The 20999-nt window shown below is 35.2% G+C and overlaps 1 protein-coding gene across 6 annotated transcripts in view; it reads left to right on the top strand.

Moving 5' to 3' along the window:
* LOC111424198 (mucin-2-like) overlaps window positions 1-19440 on the top strand; it is a 32059-nt gene extending 12619 nt beyond the window's left edge. For 2 of the 6 annotated variants that reach the window (XM_023057644.2, XM_023057645.2), the window contains exons 3-14: window positions 3287-5311; window positions 5367-5522; window positions 5591-6004; window positions 8737-8874; window positions 10436-10573; window positions 10630-13626; window positions 14512-14649; window positions 14866-16449; window positions 16505-16852; window positions 16984-17769; window positions 17919-18049; window positions 19054-19404. In XM_023057644.2, the coding sequence (XP_022913412.2) occupies window positions 3287-5311; window positions 5367-5522; window positions 5591-6004; window positions 8737-8874; window positions 10436-10573; window positions 10630-13626; window positions 14512-14649; window positions 14866-16449; window positions 16505-16852; window positions 16984-17769; window positions 17919-18038 (8844 nt within the window). In that variant the 3' untranslated portion in view covers window positions 18039-18049; window positions 19054-19404. Of the gene's footprint in view, window positions 1-3286; window positions 5312-5366; window positions 5523-5590; window positions 6005-8736; window positions 8875-10435; window positions 10574-10629; window positions 13627-14511; window positions 14650-14865; window positions 16450-16504; window positions 16853-16983; window positions 17770-17918; window positions 18050-19053 lie in introns of all 6 variants that reach the window. The other 4 variants (XM_023057650.2, XM_023057648.2, XM_023057649.2 and 1 more) reach the window with 4 other exon arrangements.
* Window positions 19441-20999: the final 1559 nt, after the last annotated feature.

Raw genomic sequence — 20999 nt, 5'->3', positions numbered from 1 at the left:
CATTGTTTATTACTGTTGAAGTTGGAGCGCGTTGGTGTCACAGGTGTCCTTTTGAGCTGGTTTGCTTCGTACCTCTCCGATCGCACGCAGGTGGTTGGGGTTGGTGAATATTTGTCCGGTCCTGTTATCATGTCTTCCGGAGTTCTTCTCTTGTTTACGGTGTATATATACCTCAAGATGTCTTATGTATGCTGACGACATTAAAATATTTTCTCCTGTTGCTGCTGTTTCAGACTGCTTTAACTTTCAGAATGACCTGAACAGATTTTATGATTTTTGTGAGATTAATAATTTGTCACTTAACATATCGAAGTGTCGGACTGTTACTTTTACGAGAAAAAAGCAGTTCATTAAATTTGATTACCGATGCAGAACAGTAAAGACCTGGGCATTACTTTAGATAGCAAGCTACTGTTTGATCAACACGTTGATGCAGTGGTGGCCAGAGCTGATAGGAAGCTGGGATTTGTAATGCGCTCTTCTGAATCGTTTTGCAGCCCTAGACCTATTATTTCTTTATACAATGCTTTCGCTAATAGTATTTTATCGTTCGGCAGATTTGGAACCCTCAGTATGATGCATACATTAACAGAATAGAGTGGATTCAGATAAGGTTTCTGAAGTATCTCTCGTATAAATTCTGGCATCCTTATACAGATTACCAATCTGCCTGTCAAATGTATCATATGCCCACACTGCAGCAGCGCAGAACATGCAGTGATGCCTGCTTTCTGTTCAGGTTAGTCAGAGGCTACTGTGATTCTTCCTATCTTCTTTCACGCATTGATCTGCATGTTCCCCCTCGTCGGCTGCGCTATGACTTTCTGTTTTATCAGACAGTGGACCGCCTTGGGTTGGACATATTCGCACTACTTCAAACAAATTATTCGTAATGCCGTGCTCGCCCTACCAGTTGTGTGATTTTGAGTACATTATCTCGTTGCAGCGGTTTGAGTTCTGCCTTGAAATGGATTGATCATACGCTTAAGGCCATTAATTGATCGATTTTCAATTTTGTGTTCATACATTTATTGTATATAAAATGTATTATAGTGGAGTAGCTTTTGTGTGGGACTGTGTCCGGTTGCTACCCCCGTGTGTGTAAATAAATAAATGTTAAAGCTTTAAAGATTAGTTATTTTTATATAAAAATTGTGAAGTGTTATTGCTAGCTGTTGAATTTTATTTTGGAAAGATCTTTCATCTGATCACACATTTTTCATAATTAGTTAAGGTATCATTTATTCTTTGCTTGTCGCCTGTCTGTCCTTAAGTTTAGTATCTGTAATAATAAGTAATATCTCTTTCTCCTCTCATAACTCCTCTCTCTACCCTCTGCCATAAAATACCATGGAATTTCTTTCACTTGAGCGCGACATTCTTGTTTTTCCACATCTCCACATCACAGTGTGAACCTTTTTCTCCCCCGTTTTTGTATTTTCTTTGTTGAGTACCCTATTCTGATATAATTCCCAACCTTCTTTCAACACTGTCCCAAAATCTTAAAATCGCTCTTCTGCCAGCTTCAACTCCTCTCTCAATATGTATATCCCGGATTCTCCCTACTCAACAGTATCCAATTCTTCCCTAATCTATCAAACATTATTTTCCGTCTGTACAAATCTTTTCCAAAATATTCGTTCCCCCAGCTCTATATCTGTCAGAATAATCTACTTGTCTTTCTAACTCTTTGCCTAATACCTATGAGTCTCAACCTCAGTATCTGCTCGAAAGGTAAAACTCTGATATCTCCTTACAGAATTTTATAATTTTCTTTTTTTTCAACATTCACCTCCAAATCCTTCCCCTCAAAGTATGTCTCCATAGATCTCATTATCCCTTTTAACTCCTCTCACCTCTATTATCACCACCACCTGATCATCTGAATCCTCTATACGCCCATTCACCTTCACCTTTTTCCATCCTCTATTAGATATTCACTAATTTCCAGCCATTGACACTAGTAGTATAGTGTAGTAGTGGTAGTCTTAAAATTTTCTGTAATAGTCACTATGATATTCAGATCTTGGAATTGGATCTTTGGCAGTTATGAGTTTCATTGGTTAATGACATTTACTGTCTTGAATTAAATAACATTCTAAATGATATAATAATATTTTCTATTCTGCCATTAAATGTCCAAATCATCTCTTTAATTTCTTATGCAAATTTATTCTCAGTGTCAAGTTTAACGAACTCACCTCACCATCTTTTTAAATATATAAATATATTTACTTTTTTTAAACTATTAGATTGTTATGACAACTTTAATGATTTTATGATAAAAAAAGAAATAGTTTTAGTTTGTTTAGTTACTGTTGTGATGTAAGACTTTAGACTAGTTTTTAAGTCCAAGAATTTACTACGCTGCGTTACTTGATGTTAAGTAAGTCCAAAGTATTCCATACTGCTTAATTTATTAGTGAAAGGTATGATTTTAAGCAGTTCAACACTACGACCGTTGTTTTTCAAGATTTTACATATTTCCACTGAAATTATTATAATAACCATATCGTACCTAATAAAAACCTTTCGCTCCAAAAACGAATATTTCGTTTCTTGAATTTTTTATTAATTTAATTGAAGGTCAATTAATAAAATTAATATATATACTGATTAAAATTAGATAGGAATCACTTTAAATGATGAAATTTCTATGTTCGTGACTAATACATTCTCCGATACAATAGAAAATGCGAAAAGGCATGAATGGCGAACGACATAATATGGGTGTAACCAGTTACTCGGAGATAAGAGAAAGCAATCTCGAATCGGAGAGCGAATTTTTTGAAGGTGCTCGTTGAAAATTGGTCTCACAGAGACCAAGTTTATGCAATAGAAAGTGATTGCGTAAGGAAATGACTTCTATAGGACGTTCTTGAACAGGGACAATAAATGCGTTAAGTCTCGTTTTTCGCGTAATTTATGCCTACAATTCGCGTTAACGCTACAAATCTTAGCGGTCGATATTGATATTCCCTTCACTTCATTTCGATTCGTGAAGAAATAGGCTGGCCTCAAACTGTTACCGGTTCGTTCTTTCCGCAAGGCCATTCTCGCATGATAGAATTTATATAATAATACCTCGATTAGATACTTAAGTAAATGATAAAATAAACTATGCCGTGAACAAAACTAGCGCTGAGAGGCGTTAAAACAACCTCTTTCAACAATTACAACCAGCAAAATAAAGAAAAAACAAGTTGCCTTAAAAAGAATCCAAGAATAACTTAACGATGACCTCACGTTACTCCTTAAGAATGTCATTTTCTTCATTATGTTACAGATTGCGGAATCCGAGGCTCCTACTCAACCGAGAAAAGTGAGGGGAAGAGTACGTTTTTCTCTGCCAATAGATGTTGATGCGGAATTAGCCGATATACCATCAAAAGCAATTAGACCTGAATCAAGATTTGAACCGCGAATACATTCACGATCAGAACCTAATGTTGAATCTACCAGAATTGAATCTAGACCAGCCGCAATTGTCCGAAAAACAAAAATTACCACCCCAAGGACTTCTCTTTATGAAGTAGAAGAAGTTGTAGATGATATTCCAGATAAAAATCTTAGGAAAGTGCACAAATCCCGAGTTATAACCGAAACGAGATTTGAAGCAGCTAATGCCCCTAAGAAGCCATTTTTCGAACCATTTCCTCGACCCGCAGATGAATTTACAACCGATGATATCTATGCTAAATTTTCACCGGAAATCACTAAATCAACCACCGAAAAAATCGTGGAGAAGAAAAAGGAATTAATAGAAGAATCGATTGAGCAAAAAGAAGTTAAAAAATCTAAAAACAATCTTAAAGAAGAAACTGTTAATGAAGAAAAAACAACTTTAAATGAAGAAACCATAACATTAAGTAAAGAAATCGAAGAGGATTTTAACGTTTCTTCTTCGAAAATTCCAGAAAGTACAACATCTTCCGAAATTTCTTCTACTGAAAATGAAGTTAAACAAACCACCGCAAGCCTTGATAATGATACTAAAAAATTACGAACCTCAAGAACTAGAGTGCAAACATCTCAAACTCCTTCAGTTGACGAAACTACAAGTAAAGTTAGAGGCAGAGGGAGATCGCGACCAGCTGCGCCAACTCAAGCTCCCCAATCAACGCAAGAAAATAACTTCCAAAGAAGTAGACCAAGAGGCAGAGGAGCTTCTACGAGCAGTGAATCTTCTGAAATTCCATCCCGGGGAAAAACAAGCGCTGAAAATGAAGCACCATCAAGAGCAAGTCGTTTCAGGACAACCAGAAGAAAGATAGAAAGCAGCGAAGAAACTTCAAGCCCAAGAGGTAGAGGATCTGCCTTTTCTGAAACCAGCCAAGAAAGAGAATCGCCGCCAAGAACAAGAACAGGAAGGAAAGTTAATTATCCAATAACAGATAACGTTCCCGGTCAAAGTGAAGACACAATTTTTACTATAAAACCTAGAAGACCACAAAATTCCGCCAAATCAGAAGAAATTCCTAAAGTCACCTCCCGTGGGAGATCGAGAGGTCAACAGAAAAGTATTGAAATAACCGAAGCTCCCCCGAAAACTAATTCACGTAGGAACCCATCTAGAAGAAGAATTGAACCAATCCCATCAATATCGAAAAAAACTGAACTGTCATCTTCAACACCTCCAACAACTACAAGTACTGCAAGTACCACAACTACAACAACAACTCAAACAAGCAGCACATCGAGTGAAAGAAATTTAAGAAGAAATACTAACCAACGATTACCTTCACGATCAGAATCAACATCAACACCAATTCCTTCCCCCTCAAGAAACTTTAGAGGAAGAAATTCTCAAAAAATAAATCTAAATGATGTTGAAAAGAAAGTTGTACCTACTGAAAGAAAACCACTATCAAGGCAAAGATCAAGATTTATTCCACCAATTATCGACGAACAAAAACTGGAAGTTCTCCCGTTATTCGAAAGTGAAGCAAAAACTGTTGAGCCCATCATTAAAAAACGACCGATCGAAATAAAATCAAAAAGTAGTAACGAAATAATTGCGGCGGTAAAGCCCCAAATAAAAGAAAAAATTGAAATTGTCACTTCAAAACCACTCGTAAAAGAAACCGTTGAAACGAAAATATCTGAAGTGGTCTCAACTCGAAGGGTGGTTCGACCCATCTTGAGAAAAAGAAAGAAAAGTAAAGATGGTAAAATAAATAATGAGTCAAAGAAAATTTCGAGAGGTGATAAAAAGGTTGAATTGGAAAAGAACTTGAATGCTGATGATATCGATGACAGTGACAACTACCCAGCTGCTTTCAAGGCGTTGTTACACGCTAAATCGAAAGAGGTAAGATGTCTCAAAGGAGTAACAATACTCGACATTAACAATGACCTATCCACAGAGTTCAAGGACGAGATCTTCTGAAGCGGTAAACACGAAGAAGGCTAACATCGAGAAAGTCGTGACTGCACAGAGATTCGCAACAGGTACAAGCTCTTCAAGTTCTTCCACCTCTACAACGAAAACACCATTACAGACTGTTAAGTCTACACCTAAAGTATGTAAACAATCACTTCAAATTAAGTATTACAAAGTTTATTTATTTGAATTTCTCTTTTCATTCAGGGAAACGAAGACGACAATAATATCGTTCCTTCAACGACTGCTTCAACAACACGAGGTACAAGAAGAAAATTTTCTTTGGCTACAAAACCACCCGGATATGAAGACAATCAACCTGCGAAATCGACTAAACGACCAAATTCGAATGGAAGAAAATTAAAAATTATTCGATCAACCGTAGCTCCTTCTCAAGTTTCTGTCGTAACTGAAGTTTCACAATCGGTTCAAACTCAACAACCGAGATATCATGCAAGATTTGTGGCTTCTAGTACAACTGATGGAGCTGCTAATTTGGTGTTGGATGAAATTTCGTCAACGACAAGCAGAATTAAACCGAAAAGTTCCAGAGGATTATATAGCAGTAGAAAGGAAAATGGAAAGAGAAAAGAGAAAAAAGGAGACGGTAGTAATCAACAGGTAATTATTAAAAAATGTTGATTGGATTGTTTATAAAAATTAATCACTTTCTATTATACAGGATTAAAATTATCGGTTTATGCTTCAATATGAAGAAAGAGTGTTTTATTTGATGTGATCACTAATTTTTAGTCCGTCAATTATTTTTAATATCTTCATGTATAACAAAATATTAACTTTCGAATTAACAGTGAAATTTCGCTCGAGTTAAAACCTCCTCAGAATATGCAATATGGAATACGCGACGGAATATGTGTTGCATATATAATTAATAACGATTCTGTGAAGCAAACACAGTGTGTTAATTAATTATCGTACTCGACGTCATCATTGCAAGTATGCAACCAATATCACAGTATTAGTATTGTGACAGCAGTGACAGTAGTGACAGTGCTACTGTTCTAGTTTTAGTATTTTGCATTTCTTTGAAAAAATTTCTAGGAGGACTAAATACATATTGAATTCAACAAAATCTGTAGCGATTAATAAAAGTTAAAAACACCAAAGTAGAAGAGTCTTAGACAACCCAATACAAATTAAACAACTAATAATGCGTATGTGGAAGGTTTTGATGGGTTAGGCTAGTTTGTTGCATTAATTACATCTTTACTGAAATTTTTTGAAATACAGTCGTGTACCACATATCAACTAAATTTGCAGTATTGATGTTCAAATGTAATAAGAGGAAAGATAATAAGAAACATTTTATAGACAAAAGTGCAAGATGTGTAGACTGCTAATGAAAACTCTCTCATTCAAAAAATTTTTTCAGACTAAAAACTTGATTTCATAAGATCCTATTTAAAAAAAACTCTATGGTAAATATCATTATTGGAGAGCGTAGCAATAAATTATATATCTAATGCCTCTGATTGATTCGAACCTGAGTGTCTAATCTTTCCAAACGAGTGTAGTAGCAAACATTACTTCCATAATATCTAAAGTGACTTATTGGTCATGTTAACCCATACTTGTCTTTAGAGTTTAGGAACTTGATGGCTTATCAACGCCATTGATGAAACTTCTTCTTCCAATTTAGGTTTTAAGATTAAAGTCTGAACTTAAACGATGTAGTTGCAGACTTCTTCAAACAGTCTGGAATTTGGTAATTGTAGTTCCAGACATTTTCTTGCTATTTAGATCACGATCAGCGTAATTCCTACAATGTTTCTATCTTTGTACTGTCTGATCATGTTTTTCCAAGACTTTTTTTTTAATTTTGGCAATTAACGTGGGCGCTAAAGCTTTCTTCCAATTTGGATTTCAATCATTGCACTTTCCGATATTTTCATAATAATTTAGGCGTATACAACTTTTTTCTTGCAGTTCGCAATATCTTCATTATAATTCCAGACATTTTCTTACAGTATGATTCTTGGCCATGCAACCCGTAATATTTTCTTGAAGTTTCAAGACTGGTTAGAATAATTCCTACCTAATTTTTTTGCTATATGGTGTTTGGTTAAGTCCAAATATTCTGTTAGAACCCGAAATCTTTCCAAACGTCATTCCAGGCTGTTTCTTAAAGTCTGGAATCGACCGGTATCATTACAGACTTCTTCTTACAGTTCGGAATTGGGTAATTATAATTGCAGACATTTTCTTCCTATTTGGATCACGATCTGCGTAATTCCTAAATTTTTTTTATCTTAGTATTGTATGATCATGTTAATCCAAGACCTTTTTTTTAATTCTGGGGATTAACGTGGGTAATTTTAAAGCATTTATTCCAATTTTGATTTCAATCAGTGCACTTTCCGATATTTTCATAATAATTTAGGCGTAAACAATTTTTTTCTTGCAGTTCGCAATATTTTCATTATTATTCCAGGCATTTTCTTGCAGTTTTAAACTCGGCCACTGTAATTCCTAATATTTTCTTCGAGTTTCAAGACTGGTTAGAATAATTCCAAACAACTTCTTTTGTTATATGATGTTTGATTAATTCCAAATATACTGTTAAAATCCGAAATCTTTCCAAACGTCATTCCAGACTGTTTCTTAATGTCTAGAATCGACCGGTATAATTGCAGACTTCTTCTTACAGCCTGGAATTTGGTCATTGTAATTCCAGACATTTTCTTTCTATTTAGATTACGATCAGCGTAATTCCTAAAGTTTCCAGACTCTTAAAGTCTGGAATCGTACCAGTGTCATTCAAGAATTTTTCATAATGTCTTGTGTCTTGCGTTTTCTGACTTCTTCTTGTACTCTAGAATTCTGCCAGTATTTTTAGACTACAAGAAATATTCTGACTTGAACTTTTTTGTAATATGAAATGCGGTCAACATTTTCTTGAAGATTGGGTTGTGACTAGAGTAAGTCCAAACATTTTTATTGCTATAAAGTCTTACAATTCTATACTAATTCCAAACATTTTGTAGTATTTAGTATCCAGTTATTGTAGTCGAGACACCCAAGGCTCGATATGAAGACAATTTACGCACTGTATGTCAGGTTTGAAATATTACAAATTAATGGCAAAAAATCATGCTACTTAGGTTGCATACTAAATCATTCATTGAATTAGATGATTTATTGCTGCTTGTTCAATTATGATTTATTTTTATCTACATTTTATGGAAAAACATTTGTTTAAAAAAATTGGGTTAATAACGATAATCGGACTGAAAATTCGTAATCATCAATTAAAATTACCTCAAAAACATCGTTTATCTACTCGTATTTAATAATTAATTAATTTAATTTGATTTATTTTTCTCTATAATTAGCAATTAGCAGCTATCGGAAAGAAAAAGAATCGTTACAGTGCAAGATTTCGAAATGACATTATCAATCGACCAGCATCAACGAGACCAACAAACGCACCCGTTTATATCCCAACGGTACCAACAGTAACACCGAGTTATGTAAGTAAAAAGAACTATTTCTTTCTTTGACTGCAACACAAAGTTAAAGATAAAAAAGAAATTAATTTTTCCCATGAAATAAAATAGTACACCGACTGATCTGACTTAAGACTTTTTATTACTTACTTACGAGGACTTAGACATTTTACAGTGACCGATTTTGTAATTTACTTAATATAGCATAAAATTTAATAATAAATGTCTTCTTCTCGAAGGAATTTGATTGGTCAGAGGCACAACACTGGACTTTCAATCGGTTAAACTGAAAGGACAACCGCTGCTCTTCTACAAAATGTTACGCTTCTACCTCTGTATAGCGCTTCCTTTTTATTTTTTTGTTTGGCGGAAAGCTTAACACGTTTACTCTTATCACGCGGAAAAGTGGTGTCGGATCTCGTTTATTACTTTTTTTTTTAAACTTACAATTAGTTTATAAGGCACATGTTTGTAATGATAAGTTAAAAAGAAAACGTATTTATACTAAAACACACTGGCTTTCGCTGTTTTTTCGCTCCCTGTGTTTAGAATCTCCTCGGTGCTTCCCCCTGGAATTATGGCATCCCCTTTTTAATTTGTGTATATGGTAACTTTATAGCAGGTAGACTTTTTTAAGGGCGAAAACGCTTTATGTCAAAATAGGAATGAGAAAACTTACTTGAAAATTCCTATTTTGCTTTCGAATCGATGTGCTTTTAGAATTTTAACATACATGGTATTTAGGAGCAGTAGATTATAATTTTTGAATTATTTATTTTTTTATTGAATGTGCTTCTTTATTTAGTGTTGCTTTTAGTGTCGCAGTTGTTGACCTTGACAATGACAAAAAAAAATTATTTATAATATGTTGCTCCGAAATGTCATGTTATGTACGATATTTATTGGGTTTTAAATGTTTTTTATGATATATAACATTTTAATAAAAAATCTAGGCATTAATAACAGTATTTTTTTAGATGATTAATTTTGCTTAACAGAATTATTAGTAAAAGACTGAAAAAAATAATGTGATAATTTATGGGTGTATTCTGTTCGTTTTAATCCTCAAAATAAAAGCGGGTTGATTCTAAATTTTAATCGATTATCAACCAGCTGATAAAATTAAAATGAGCAGATGATATTTTTTTAATACATATCAGATTATACTTTATATCGTTTTACAATTAACGTAGAAATTTGCCATAATTCCTTCATTAAGCGAAATAATTTAAAAGAAATCATTTTTAATTATTATTTAAAGAGATTTTCAATAGCCAGTAAAAATATAGTATAAATATAAAAAAATAATAACAAAGATGCACCATATTAATATTAAATAAGTTCTAGGTTACGATGTATCGAGGTGTACTATTTTATTTTCTTTAATCTTGCACAAATAAATTGCAAAATCCCCTGATTTACTTTTTATTTATTTTTATTTTTTATCCCCGAAAATTATCTTGGTGATTGTAAATACACCAGCTGCAAGCGATTAACACTCAATTAACTAAAAAAAAACAGTACAATTCGCAGCATTAAATAAAAAATGAATATACAACCGGAAATCATTGGAATGGTGTTGCAGGTGAAGCAACGGATTGAAGACGGAATGGAAATAATATCTATAGATGAACCTGTAAATACCATCCCCTCGGATAATTTGATAAATGGAGAATTGCTTACCCCTTCCAATTTACCTGAAAAATTGCTCCCTGCCTCATTGGTAACATATCGAAAAACTTAAACCATTTCTGTAAATGATTCTTAAAATTTCTAAAGGTAACAACTGGGGCACCACCTGCACAACCATCTGAGAAGCAACCAGTGTCGATAATAGAGAGAATCATTTACTCAATCACCGCTATTTCCTCTACGGTTGCTCCAAACCAGACTGCAGACAAAACTGACGACGGACCGACTAAAGAAACTGCAATATTCAAAATTCCAAGTAAAAAAGACCAAACGAAACAGACCACAGACAAAACGAACGAAAATTTAACTGCAACCACCGAAAAGCCAACCACAATTATCGAGAGAATTTTGAGTTCTATAAACGCCATACAGTCGACGTCTTCGCCAACAGTAGGTATCTCAACCGTTTCTTCTACTGCTCGCACTCCATCTTCCACCATCACCAACACCTTAGGGGTGATCGAGGAACTCTCAAACGAACAAACTGACCAACAACGCACTATTTCCCAACTATTAGCTATCTTGAAATCGATCTCTCCTACGCCCAGTACCGATTTAGTTGTAGTCACGCCAAAAACTACTTTTTCTTCCACTTCTTCTACTCCAACAACTTCAGATTCAATAAATTCTATTTCAACAACTTCTGCTTCAACAACTTCTACTACAACAACTATTATTTCAACAACTTCTGCTCCAACTTCTACTAGTACGCAAACCACTACTTCTTCTTCAACTAGTTCCGTTACCTCTTCGATTAATCCAGATGCTGAGATCATAAACTTAAATGGAAATTCAATTGAATCCGAGAACTTTGAATCATCCACATCTTCAAGTACTGAATCATCGTTTGAAGTCTCTTCTGAAAGTTCCACAGAAACGAGTACCACGTCAAGTTTTTCAAATACTCTCGATTCTTCTACTGTAAGATCAAAAACGGGTTTCACTGAAACCATATCTCTCTCCGATTTTTTGGCCACGTTAAATTATTTAAACGCTATTTCGCCTACGACACCACCAAATTTTACTGACGGTATTACTAAAGTTCCTAACTTAGCCAATTCAAAACAAACAAATCCACCAAATAATGAATTAAACATTGAAAACACAACCCCAGTTCAAACAGTTGAGAACTTGATCGGCCAAACCACCGAAAGTGTAAGTGATACTTCATCAGACTCTTCACCAACTGAAGTGGCTAAATTAGAAATGCTAAGTATTAGCACCGAAAATTCTGAAATTCCAAACACTTCAGTTGCTGAAGAGATCAAAGTTGATTTCACTACGCAAGTTATTGAATCAAGCTCTAGCTTGAAAATACTTGAATCAGTAACGGAACAAATTTCTTCAGTTATTTCAAGTGAACAGATCGGATCTACCGAACAAATTCAAAGTTCATCTGAATCATCATCCGTTCAAAGCATTACTGAAGAAATTAAAAATGATAATGTTCAAAGCGTCACTGATTCAAGTATTAAATTAGCAAAAAAATTAGAAATTTCGGAGAGAATTGAATCAGATACGCCTCAAATGTCACTAAGTACAGAAATGTCACAAAGTACAGAAATGTTACAAAGTACAGAAATGTCACAAAGTACAGAAATGCCACAAAGTACAGAAATGTCACAAAGTTCAGAAATACCTTTAAATTCAGAATCACCACAGAATACAGAAGTGACACAAAGTTCTGAAATGCCTTCAAGTTCAGAAACCCCGCAAAGTACAGAAATGTCACAAAATTCAGAAAATCCTTCAAGTTCAGAAACATTACAAAGTACAGAAATGTCACAACCATCAAGTTCTGAAGTACCACAAACTTCATTAGTACCCCAAATGTCAGATAGAATTCAAAATTCAGAATCATCTCAACTGTCAGAAACATCCGAACAACCTCAAATTCCACAAACCACAGAAACCTTAAATAAAATAGAAACCTCTGAGGTTCCTCAATCTTCTGAGTTGCCAGAAACATCAGAAACATCTGAAATTTCGCAAACTACGGAATTATTAAATAAAGCAGAAACCACCGAGGTTCCTAAAAATTCTGAGATCTCGCAAACATCTGAAAATCCCGAAACCACTCCTATAATGAACGAATTAAATATTGCAACAACTGAGGTTAGTTCAGAAATGGCAGAGTCAAGTTCTCAAGCTGTTGAATCGGTAACTGAGGTCATGGAAACAACGGAATCCATGACTACGGAAATGATAGGTGAAACGGAAACTCAAAATTCTCTTCCTGTTAATGAATCCGAATCGATTATTTCTGCGATTAAACAAAATGGGGTTCCAAACTCCTCCACTATCCTACAATTAATAGCTAGGTTGTTGGAAATAGCGGGAACAACACCAAATACAATATCTTCAACGGTAACGTTGGAAAAAACAACTGTAAAGCCGGCAGGTTCGAGTCTATCTACTCATACAAATTTCGAAGTAAGTCCTGGTTCTGTAACGGTATTCTCAGCTAATGACGTAACCAGCACGTTTAATCAACCTGACGATGGCAGCACAATCACAATCTCGAGTCGAACTTTCGCCGCGAGTAAAGCTAATCGAATAATGACTGATGTGAATAACTCGACTAATAATAATTCTTCCATGGATGTTATGGCTAGTGTAACAAATGAAACATCTTCATCAAACGAAACGTCCTCAATTAGTAACGATACTAATTCTTCTATGACCATTTCCAATTCGACTAATACAAATAATAATGCAACAAATAGAGAGGCTAAATTATTGGCCTCTGACCCGCAGCCGATTGAAAACAATACGATTGAAACATCAACTGCGCCGGATAAAGACTATTATATCTTCGCGATTCTTCCAAATAACACCATAATCCGAAAAAGGCCCAGTATGTACCCTAACAAAAATACCCCGTTCATAATTGTCGGCGTGTACCCTAACAATACCGTTGTCCAAAAGTTCCCGAACGGAACGTTGATCCCAGAGGAACCCATCATTCAAGTAAGTGGTTTCGACGTAAGCGCAAACCCCCAGACCCCCAGACCGGATATAACCAGTAACCAAGTAACACAGGATAGCACCAGATCGGACGATAATAATCAAACTCTTCAAACGGTATTCATCAAAGTAACTCTTGAGTCGTGCACTTATCGAAGGAACACAGAATACCTTTTCTTTCTTTACTTATTTAGTAAACATCTCTACTACTTTAAAGGAAATCTTGTTCCTAACGATCATTGCACTTCTTTTCTGGTGGTTGGATATAGCTTTTTGCAGCTTTTTGTCATTCACGTCTTAAGATCTTGAGGTAGATCACCTGAATATACTTCGTACCATAGCACCATGGGGTTGCTTGGTCTTTTTTGCACACAAACGCTGTATATATTTTTCTTGCACGAGGGCCTATCTTTTATCAAAAACATTATTCTGACCAATTCAGATACGAGATTAATTTTCTTTATTATTACTCTTTGTTTTGTGATTAATTTTAAATAAGCGTTCAAATTTTGTTGCTAATATCATTTGGAATGAAACTCTTTACGGACTGAGCATTCCAAATCAAGCTTTTAGTTTGGTATGCGGTTTTGTATCGTTACAAAATTATCAGTTTAAAATTCACATTGACTGAATTTAAAAACGATCATCAACTAAGAAAACTGCATCTTAACTGCAATATTTTTGTGTTATTGGAAACTTAAATGTTTTTAAATGGTAAGTAAAATTTAAAAAAGAAACGGTAAGTACGTTATTTGCTATAAAAGGTCAACGAAGAAATAATGGCCCTCCACTTTAACACTAACATACTAAAACAAAACGAATTCAGGTGACTACAAATCTGCCTTGCATGTTCTGTTTGCTATTATGTTTTGCACGGCAGAACTTCATCTCATTCTCATACATCATAGTACACCTCATAATGTGCAATTAACCCATAAAAAAACTCGCGTTAGCTTAGCCATAATCTAAGTAATTCCTATTATCAATACATTAATGTTTTAGGCAACTAAAAATGATCTACCAAGTACTCCGGAAATAGCATCAACTCAAGCACCAACAGGAAATATGACTATAATAAATAGAACTATAGAAGAATTTGATGATATACCCAAAAGTAACGTAAACGCTACAAACGAAACGGTAAGTAATACGTTTATTTAAAATAAAAAGTGGTTTTAGGGATGCTCTTGGAATAAGATAACACGTGAGAAGAGGGAAGATTCTGTAACAGATCAGTGAATAAAGCATGATACTAAACGTTCATTATCATTTAATATAATACACACCCGCGTATTTAACCTTTATAAATCATCAACTCTCTCCGAATTACGTTCTAAGAATTCATCAACTTTGTAGGTTGCAAATACAGGAAGAGATACCGAAGAAGTTAACATAGAAGAAAACACAATCAGTAACAATGGCAATAATAAACCAGAAAAGATTGTTGAAGCAACTAACGTTGAAACAACCACGAAAAAGAAGGAAGATATAACAACTGCACCGCCAAAACCACAGCAAGTTGAAATTATAACAATACCGCCTAAGCAAAGTGTACCTACAACTTTACCACCAACTACAATGAATGTTGTAACAACTATTCCAACCAAAAAAGAAACAATCATCGTAGCAAAAACGATCCCACCAGAGTTCAATTTCGTTGAAAATGATATACAAGAAACGACAACACAAAGAAAAATGATGACAACAACCCGATACACAAATACTCCAACAACAGTTACTCCAATATTCGAAGATTATCAATTAAATATTAGAGCCACAACACCTTATTTCATTCAAAGAATTTTCTCTAATTTTACTGCCTTGGGTAGCAGATTGGGTGAAGAGATCACTACTATAACAGAACTGGTTACCACGCAAAGAATAACTACAATTCCAACTACAAAGCCAGTGCAAACAACAACAACACAAGTACCAACAACAACTAGAACAGTACCAACAACAACTAGAACGGTACCAACAACAACTAGAACGGTACCAACAACAACTAGAACAGTACCAACAACAACTAGACCAGTACCAACAACAACTAGACCAGTACCAACAACAACGAAACCAGTTCCAACAACAACAAAGCCAATTCCAACAACAACAAGACCAATACGAACAACAACAATTCCACTTCCTACAACAACCAATCCACCGCCTACAATTCCACCTCGCACTCCAACTAAACCACCTCTTACAACAAGATTTATGACAACAACAAAAAGATTTGTAACTACAACCCCTTTCTTTGTTCCTGAAACAACGTTTTGGACAACGACTAGAAGAATAAGAACAGCTGCTCCAACAACCACTGAAAGAATAACAACAACTCCAAGAAGAACAACTAGACCGACAACTAAACCTACAGAACCACCCACCACAACCATAAGACAAACAACTACAAAGCGGAGAAGTGGAAGATTTAGAAACACAACTCCACAAGATTTAATAAGAACTGTAACGGTTACTCCATCAACTCAAACAACAGAGTTGCCCCAAACGGAGAAACCAACGAAAAGAACAACGTTTTATGTAAATACAATTCCAACTGAACCTGTAAGATATGAAGAAACAACAATTTTCCCGATTTATACTACTCAAAAAGCACAGGAAACCACACTTTTTACGGGTACTAGTAGGCCGATAACTAAAACACCAACGACTCCCGCTCCTGTTACTTTATCGGTGGAAGACGAATTAAGGCGTTTAGCTGAGTTGAGGGTTTTAGAAAATTTCGGGGAATTAAGTACAACGAATGATTTTGTAAGCACAACGACCGTGATGACCCCAACAACTTTACAAGCAACTTTAAAAGGTGTTAATGCTAAAGTAAAAACTTTAACTGAACAACAAAGAAAAGATTTGCAAGAATTAGCGAGATTGGAGAAAGAACAAGCTGAGATTTTGAGACAACTTGCGTTTTTGACTAGATTTGTAAGTTAATTATTTAATTGTTTATTTATGAGTAACATTTTTTTTTATTTCTAAGAACTTTGGTGGCACAACACAAAAACCAACTAGAAGTCCAAGTAATTTAGCAAGTCGAGTTTTGGAATTTGCTACCGATCGCGATAAAGCGACGACTACGGAGAATCCTTTAGATATCCTAAGTGCTTTAACAAACGCTGGAGAACCCAAAAAGGTTCCACCGGGTACTAAAGATGTTTCTTTAGACGATCTCCTCAGACAATTTAATGTTAGCCCTGAGAGGGTAACCCCATCTAATTTGGTGTCTACTTACGGTGAATCCACTGATGCTATATTAGCTGCTTTATTGAAAGAGCAAGGTATTGGTCCAAGTACTCCAAAGACTTTGGGAGAGCAGCTAAAAACAACGGTAAGAAAGAAATAATGAGAACTAGATTAAAGAAAAGCGCATTTTATTTCATTCTCCTACATCATTTTTCATCCATTAATCATCATGAAAGTATGATGACTTCTTTGATACAAAAAAATTTTTTATTTTAGATTCCAGTTCAAATTCCAACCACACGACCAACTAAAAAAGTTACAACTACAAGAAAAAGAATTACCACAACTACTCCACGACCTGGTCCTATTATGCAAGGTTTGAATTGGTTGTTAAATATGTTGGCCCCTCCGCCAACTACAAAACGCCCAGTAAAAAAGAAGGTTACAACAACGGAAAGAATATCTACAGTAGATGACTTGGATTTATATTCAAGCCAACCAACTGAGATGACTCCCGTGGTGGTAACAGCACCAAAACGAAGTCCACCCAATCCAGCAACAACAAGAGGTGCAAGAAAATATAAGAGACCTTTACACGCTTTATCTGAAAATGAGTTATCATCTTTGATAAGTCAATTAGAGGAGGCTCAAAAAGATCCAAAAAAAGCTCAAAATTTAGACCTTTCGGATTACGATTTGAGCCAAACGACTCGGAAACCTACCACTTTGCTTCATAACAACGCGGTGCAGATCACGAACTCTGGAAAAGTGGGAAGCACGTCTAAGTTGCAAGCCGCTTCTTCCGTTGAGTCAGAGGTTGTGTACAGGAGGAAACCGACGACACCCCTTCCTTCCACGGTAAGCAATAGTATAGCTGAGGATGAGGAATATGTGGATCCTGTGACTAAACCACCGAGAAGACCGACTTTGAGACCGGTTGTCTTGAATCCGGTGCCGGGCATAGATGACGGAGAGGGTGAAACAAGGGTGAGAGGCCAGCTGTTAAGCGCAGCTGTTAATGTCACTAGAGCTATATCTCAGTTCTTGGGATCAGCCATACAAGTAAGTAGGGCTGCAAAATAATGAGTTGTGTTATCTACGAAGATTTAGGATGTTTTATAACGTTAAACGAAAATTATCTTTGAAACATTTTCGTTATAAAACATCCCTTGTCTTGTACGTTTTATGTTGTCCATAATAAAAATTTGTAGGATGCAGCCTTTCGGTTGACGCGTGTATTCTCAGACGGGTCAGCGATAAGACAATACATAAACGCTAGTAGCATAATTCCACCAGATAATCCCATGAATAATACGCGTCCGAGACAGTAAAAACCAACAGGGTAAATTTAGTAATAAGTGTATGATTCGAGAGTAAAAGCTTTCTGAACGGCTCATCTCGGATGCTTTATCGCTTTGTTCTGAAAAAATCCTTATTGACAGGACTCCTACTTACCAGCAACCATTTAAAAGGAGCGTTTCGGTTTGCATAACCCATCAGGATGTTTGTGATTAAATACGGTGCGGTTCTGCGTCATTTTAGTTATTTATATCGCGAAAAAACTGGATTATAAAAATATGCCCCGCAAAAGAAACAACATTCCTAGCATTTTTGTTACCAACAGGAAACTGTAAGTGTGACATGACAGATCAGAGGCCGTATACATTATTCATATTGATTTAACCATATAATAAAATATAAGATTTTTTTAATATAAAAGGTCCAACTTATTGTTTAATTAATTAATTATGAGTTATTAAAACAATTAATACTTCTATCATTAAATGTTAATTATAACTTGTTAATTGAAAATTAATAATGTTGATGAAAATAGTTGACCTTCAAATACGTTGGGTTTTCCATTGCATAATTGCGCAAAATGTAGAATTGAACGTTTCATAATTACTCATCGTAGTTTTTCAACATTGTAACGTACATTGATTAATTTGGATTTTTACAATAACCAATTAAAACTCAAATGTAATAACTTTACAAAAACATGTTTCAGTGGTTTTTATTAAATCATTGTGTGGGACGATGGGGAAAACTCCAAAGGCACATTGCACATTACCGCCTTTCATTTTATTCCCTCTTTACATCCATTTCATTAGCATAGATATTGATCTCTAAAACGATACTAATTCAGTTTTGGAAAATACGCGATCAAGGTCCTGATTGGAAAAAATAAACACGAGAAATAAATCATCGCATAAAAAAGAAAACATTATCACCAAACCGCTCCTATTACAAGAATTATAACACTTGTCATTTCAGATAAAAAATCTCGCCTAACTTGAACTTTAAAAATAAAATTTATTACTAAAACCGTTTTTTTTAAACATATAGAGGGCCGGTCAATCCTTCCAATCTCTGATCGGAGCCGGATCGAGACAAGTCGGGAATTTCTTCGCAAGTTCAAGTTCTGCGAATGGATGAAGAACAAAACGGAAGTAAAAACCTGCATGTATCTCGATACGTTTAGGTATATTTATTTATATTTTTTTGAAGACGCCGTATTTCTTTTTTGTTAAGGTGCTAAAAATAAAATTTTAATTTAATATCGAAACATCTCCGTGCGTCGTAACATTAATCAAAGAAATCGGTCTTGTTACTTTCTAGATTTTTCGAAAATACTAGAAAGTGATAACGCCTTGTTATAACATATGGAGAATAGTTGATCGTTAATTTTTGGTTAATAGTTTTTGATTAATATTTTTTTGACTTTTTGGTCAAAACAAAACATTGTTTTCCTTAATCCGTAATCGATTAAAGAGTTAATTTAGTTAGGTTATTTTTCATTCCTGCTCTTAGAAACTATTGTGTATATTTGTATATTTTTTTGTAAAGGTTTTTTTTTGTACATAATGAATAAATTTGTATGTTTTGAGAAAGAATTTTAATTTTATTAACAATCATCATCATCATTGGTTCTGTAACTGGTTTCTTTCGACCTCAAGAAAGGTTCGATACAGTTTGGATCGACGACCTCATCCACAAACTTATCCAAACCATATATCCACGCCAAAAAAAAATTAATTCATAGCTACCTCACCAACAGACTCAGAGTCAATTCGACGCTGTCACGTCCCAAAAAAAATAGAATCCGGTGTCCCCCAAGGCGAGTTTTCACCGCAGAACTTCAACAAACCAAAACCGACTTCAGAGACCCCAAAATAGCGATACTCTCCCTACAATCCCACCTAAGATTTCTTGAAAAATACTATAACCTATGGAAGCTCCCTAAACCTTAAAAATAAAACCCTCTTATACACCATCATCACCCGTCCCTTATTAACATACGCCGCCCCTACCAACCTCTTATCTCCAATTCCAACCGGTACATAAAATCGTGAAGGTGTTGGATACCTTCACGAAATCACCAAAACAAAACCAATCAAATAAGTCCTAACCAAACTTAACCAAAAAATCTACTACAGGACCAAATAACACCTAAACCCACTCATTAAAAACAGCACCAGCCACGCCATACAACACATCAAATACCAATCCCCACACGAAACAAATAACCTAAATCTCATGCCCGACATATAGATAATCCCACACCACAAAGAAATAACGCAATTTCACCAACAAACTTCCTCCTCCCTTCCCCAACATTCCCCAAAGACCCCCAAAACCCTACGACCTCAAACCACCCTAACATTTTTATCAACCTAAGTTAAAACCTGGTTTTTCTGAAACCATTTTTGTGCAGATTTTCTCATCCCCAATGCATTGGTGAAAATCTGATGAACTGTGGTGTGAGTCAAATTCAACTCTTCCTCGATCATTTTGACTGTTAACCGGCGGATCCCGGATTCTGTCGACATTTTCATCGGTTCTTGAAGATTTCACCGCTTCATGGTTCATTTTAATCGACTTTCTTCCTTCTAAACCACCGAAAAACCTGTGCCCTAGACAAAACACTGTCTCCGTATGCCTGCTGAAGTTTTGCAAAACTTTCTGTTGCACTGTGCCCAAGTCTGAAGTAAAACATGACAGCACATCGTTGCTCGAAATTTTTAGAACACACTAGAAAAAAGTATTTCACGCAAAATCGCTACGGACAACCAATATTTATAGACTTTCAATCTCATATTGAAGGCGTATCACATGTTCACGTGCCGCTCCTCGAAGTCACGCGTCTCAAGTGTTGTTATTTTAATAACAATACAAAACTTGACCAATTTTAAATTACCCAGAACATTCCATTACATTTTTTCATTCCTATTCATCCGAATTAATGATCGAACGGATAGTGATTTTGCGAAAAGCCGGATACCGGATATCCG

This window comes from Onthophagus taurus, chromosome 11 (genome assembly GCF_036711975.1).
Source record: "Onthophagus taurus isolate NC chromosome 11, IU_Otau_3.0, whole genome shotgun sequence".
In the NCBI taxonomy this organism is placed as follows: Eukaryota; Metazoa; Arthropoda; class Insecta; order Coleoptera; family Scarabaeidae; genus Onthophagus; species Onthophagus taurus.
Note: the sequence above shows the minus strand (reverse complement) of the source record. Positions and strands in the feature narration are given on the sequence as shown.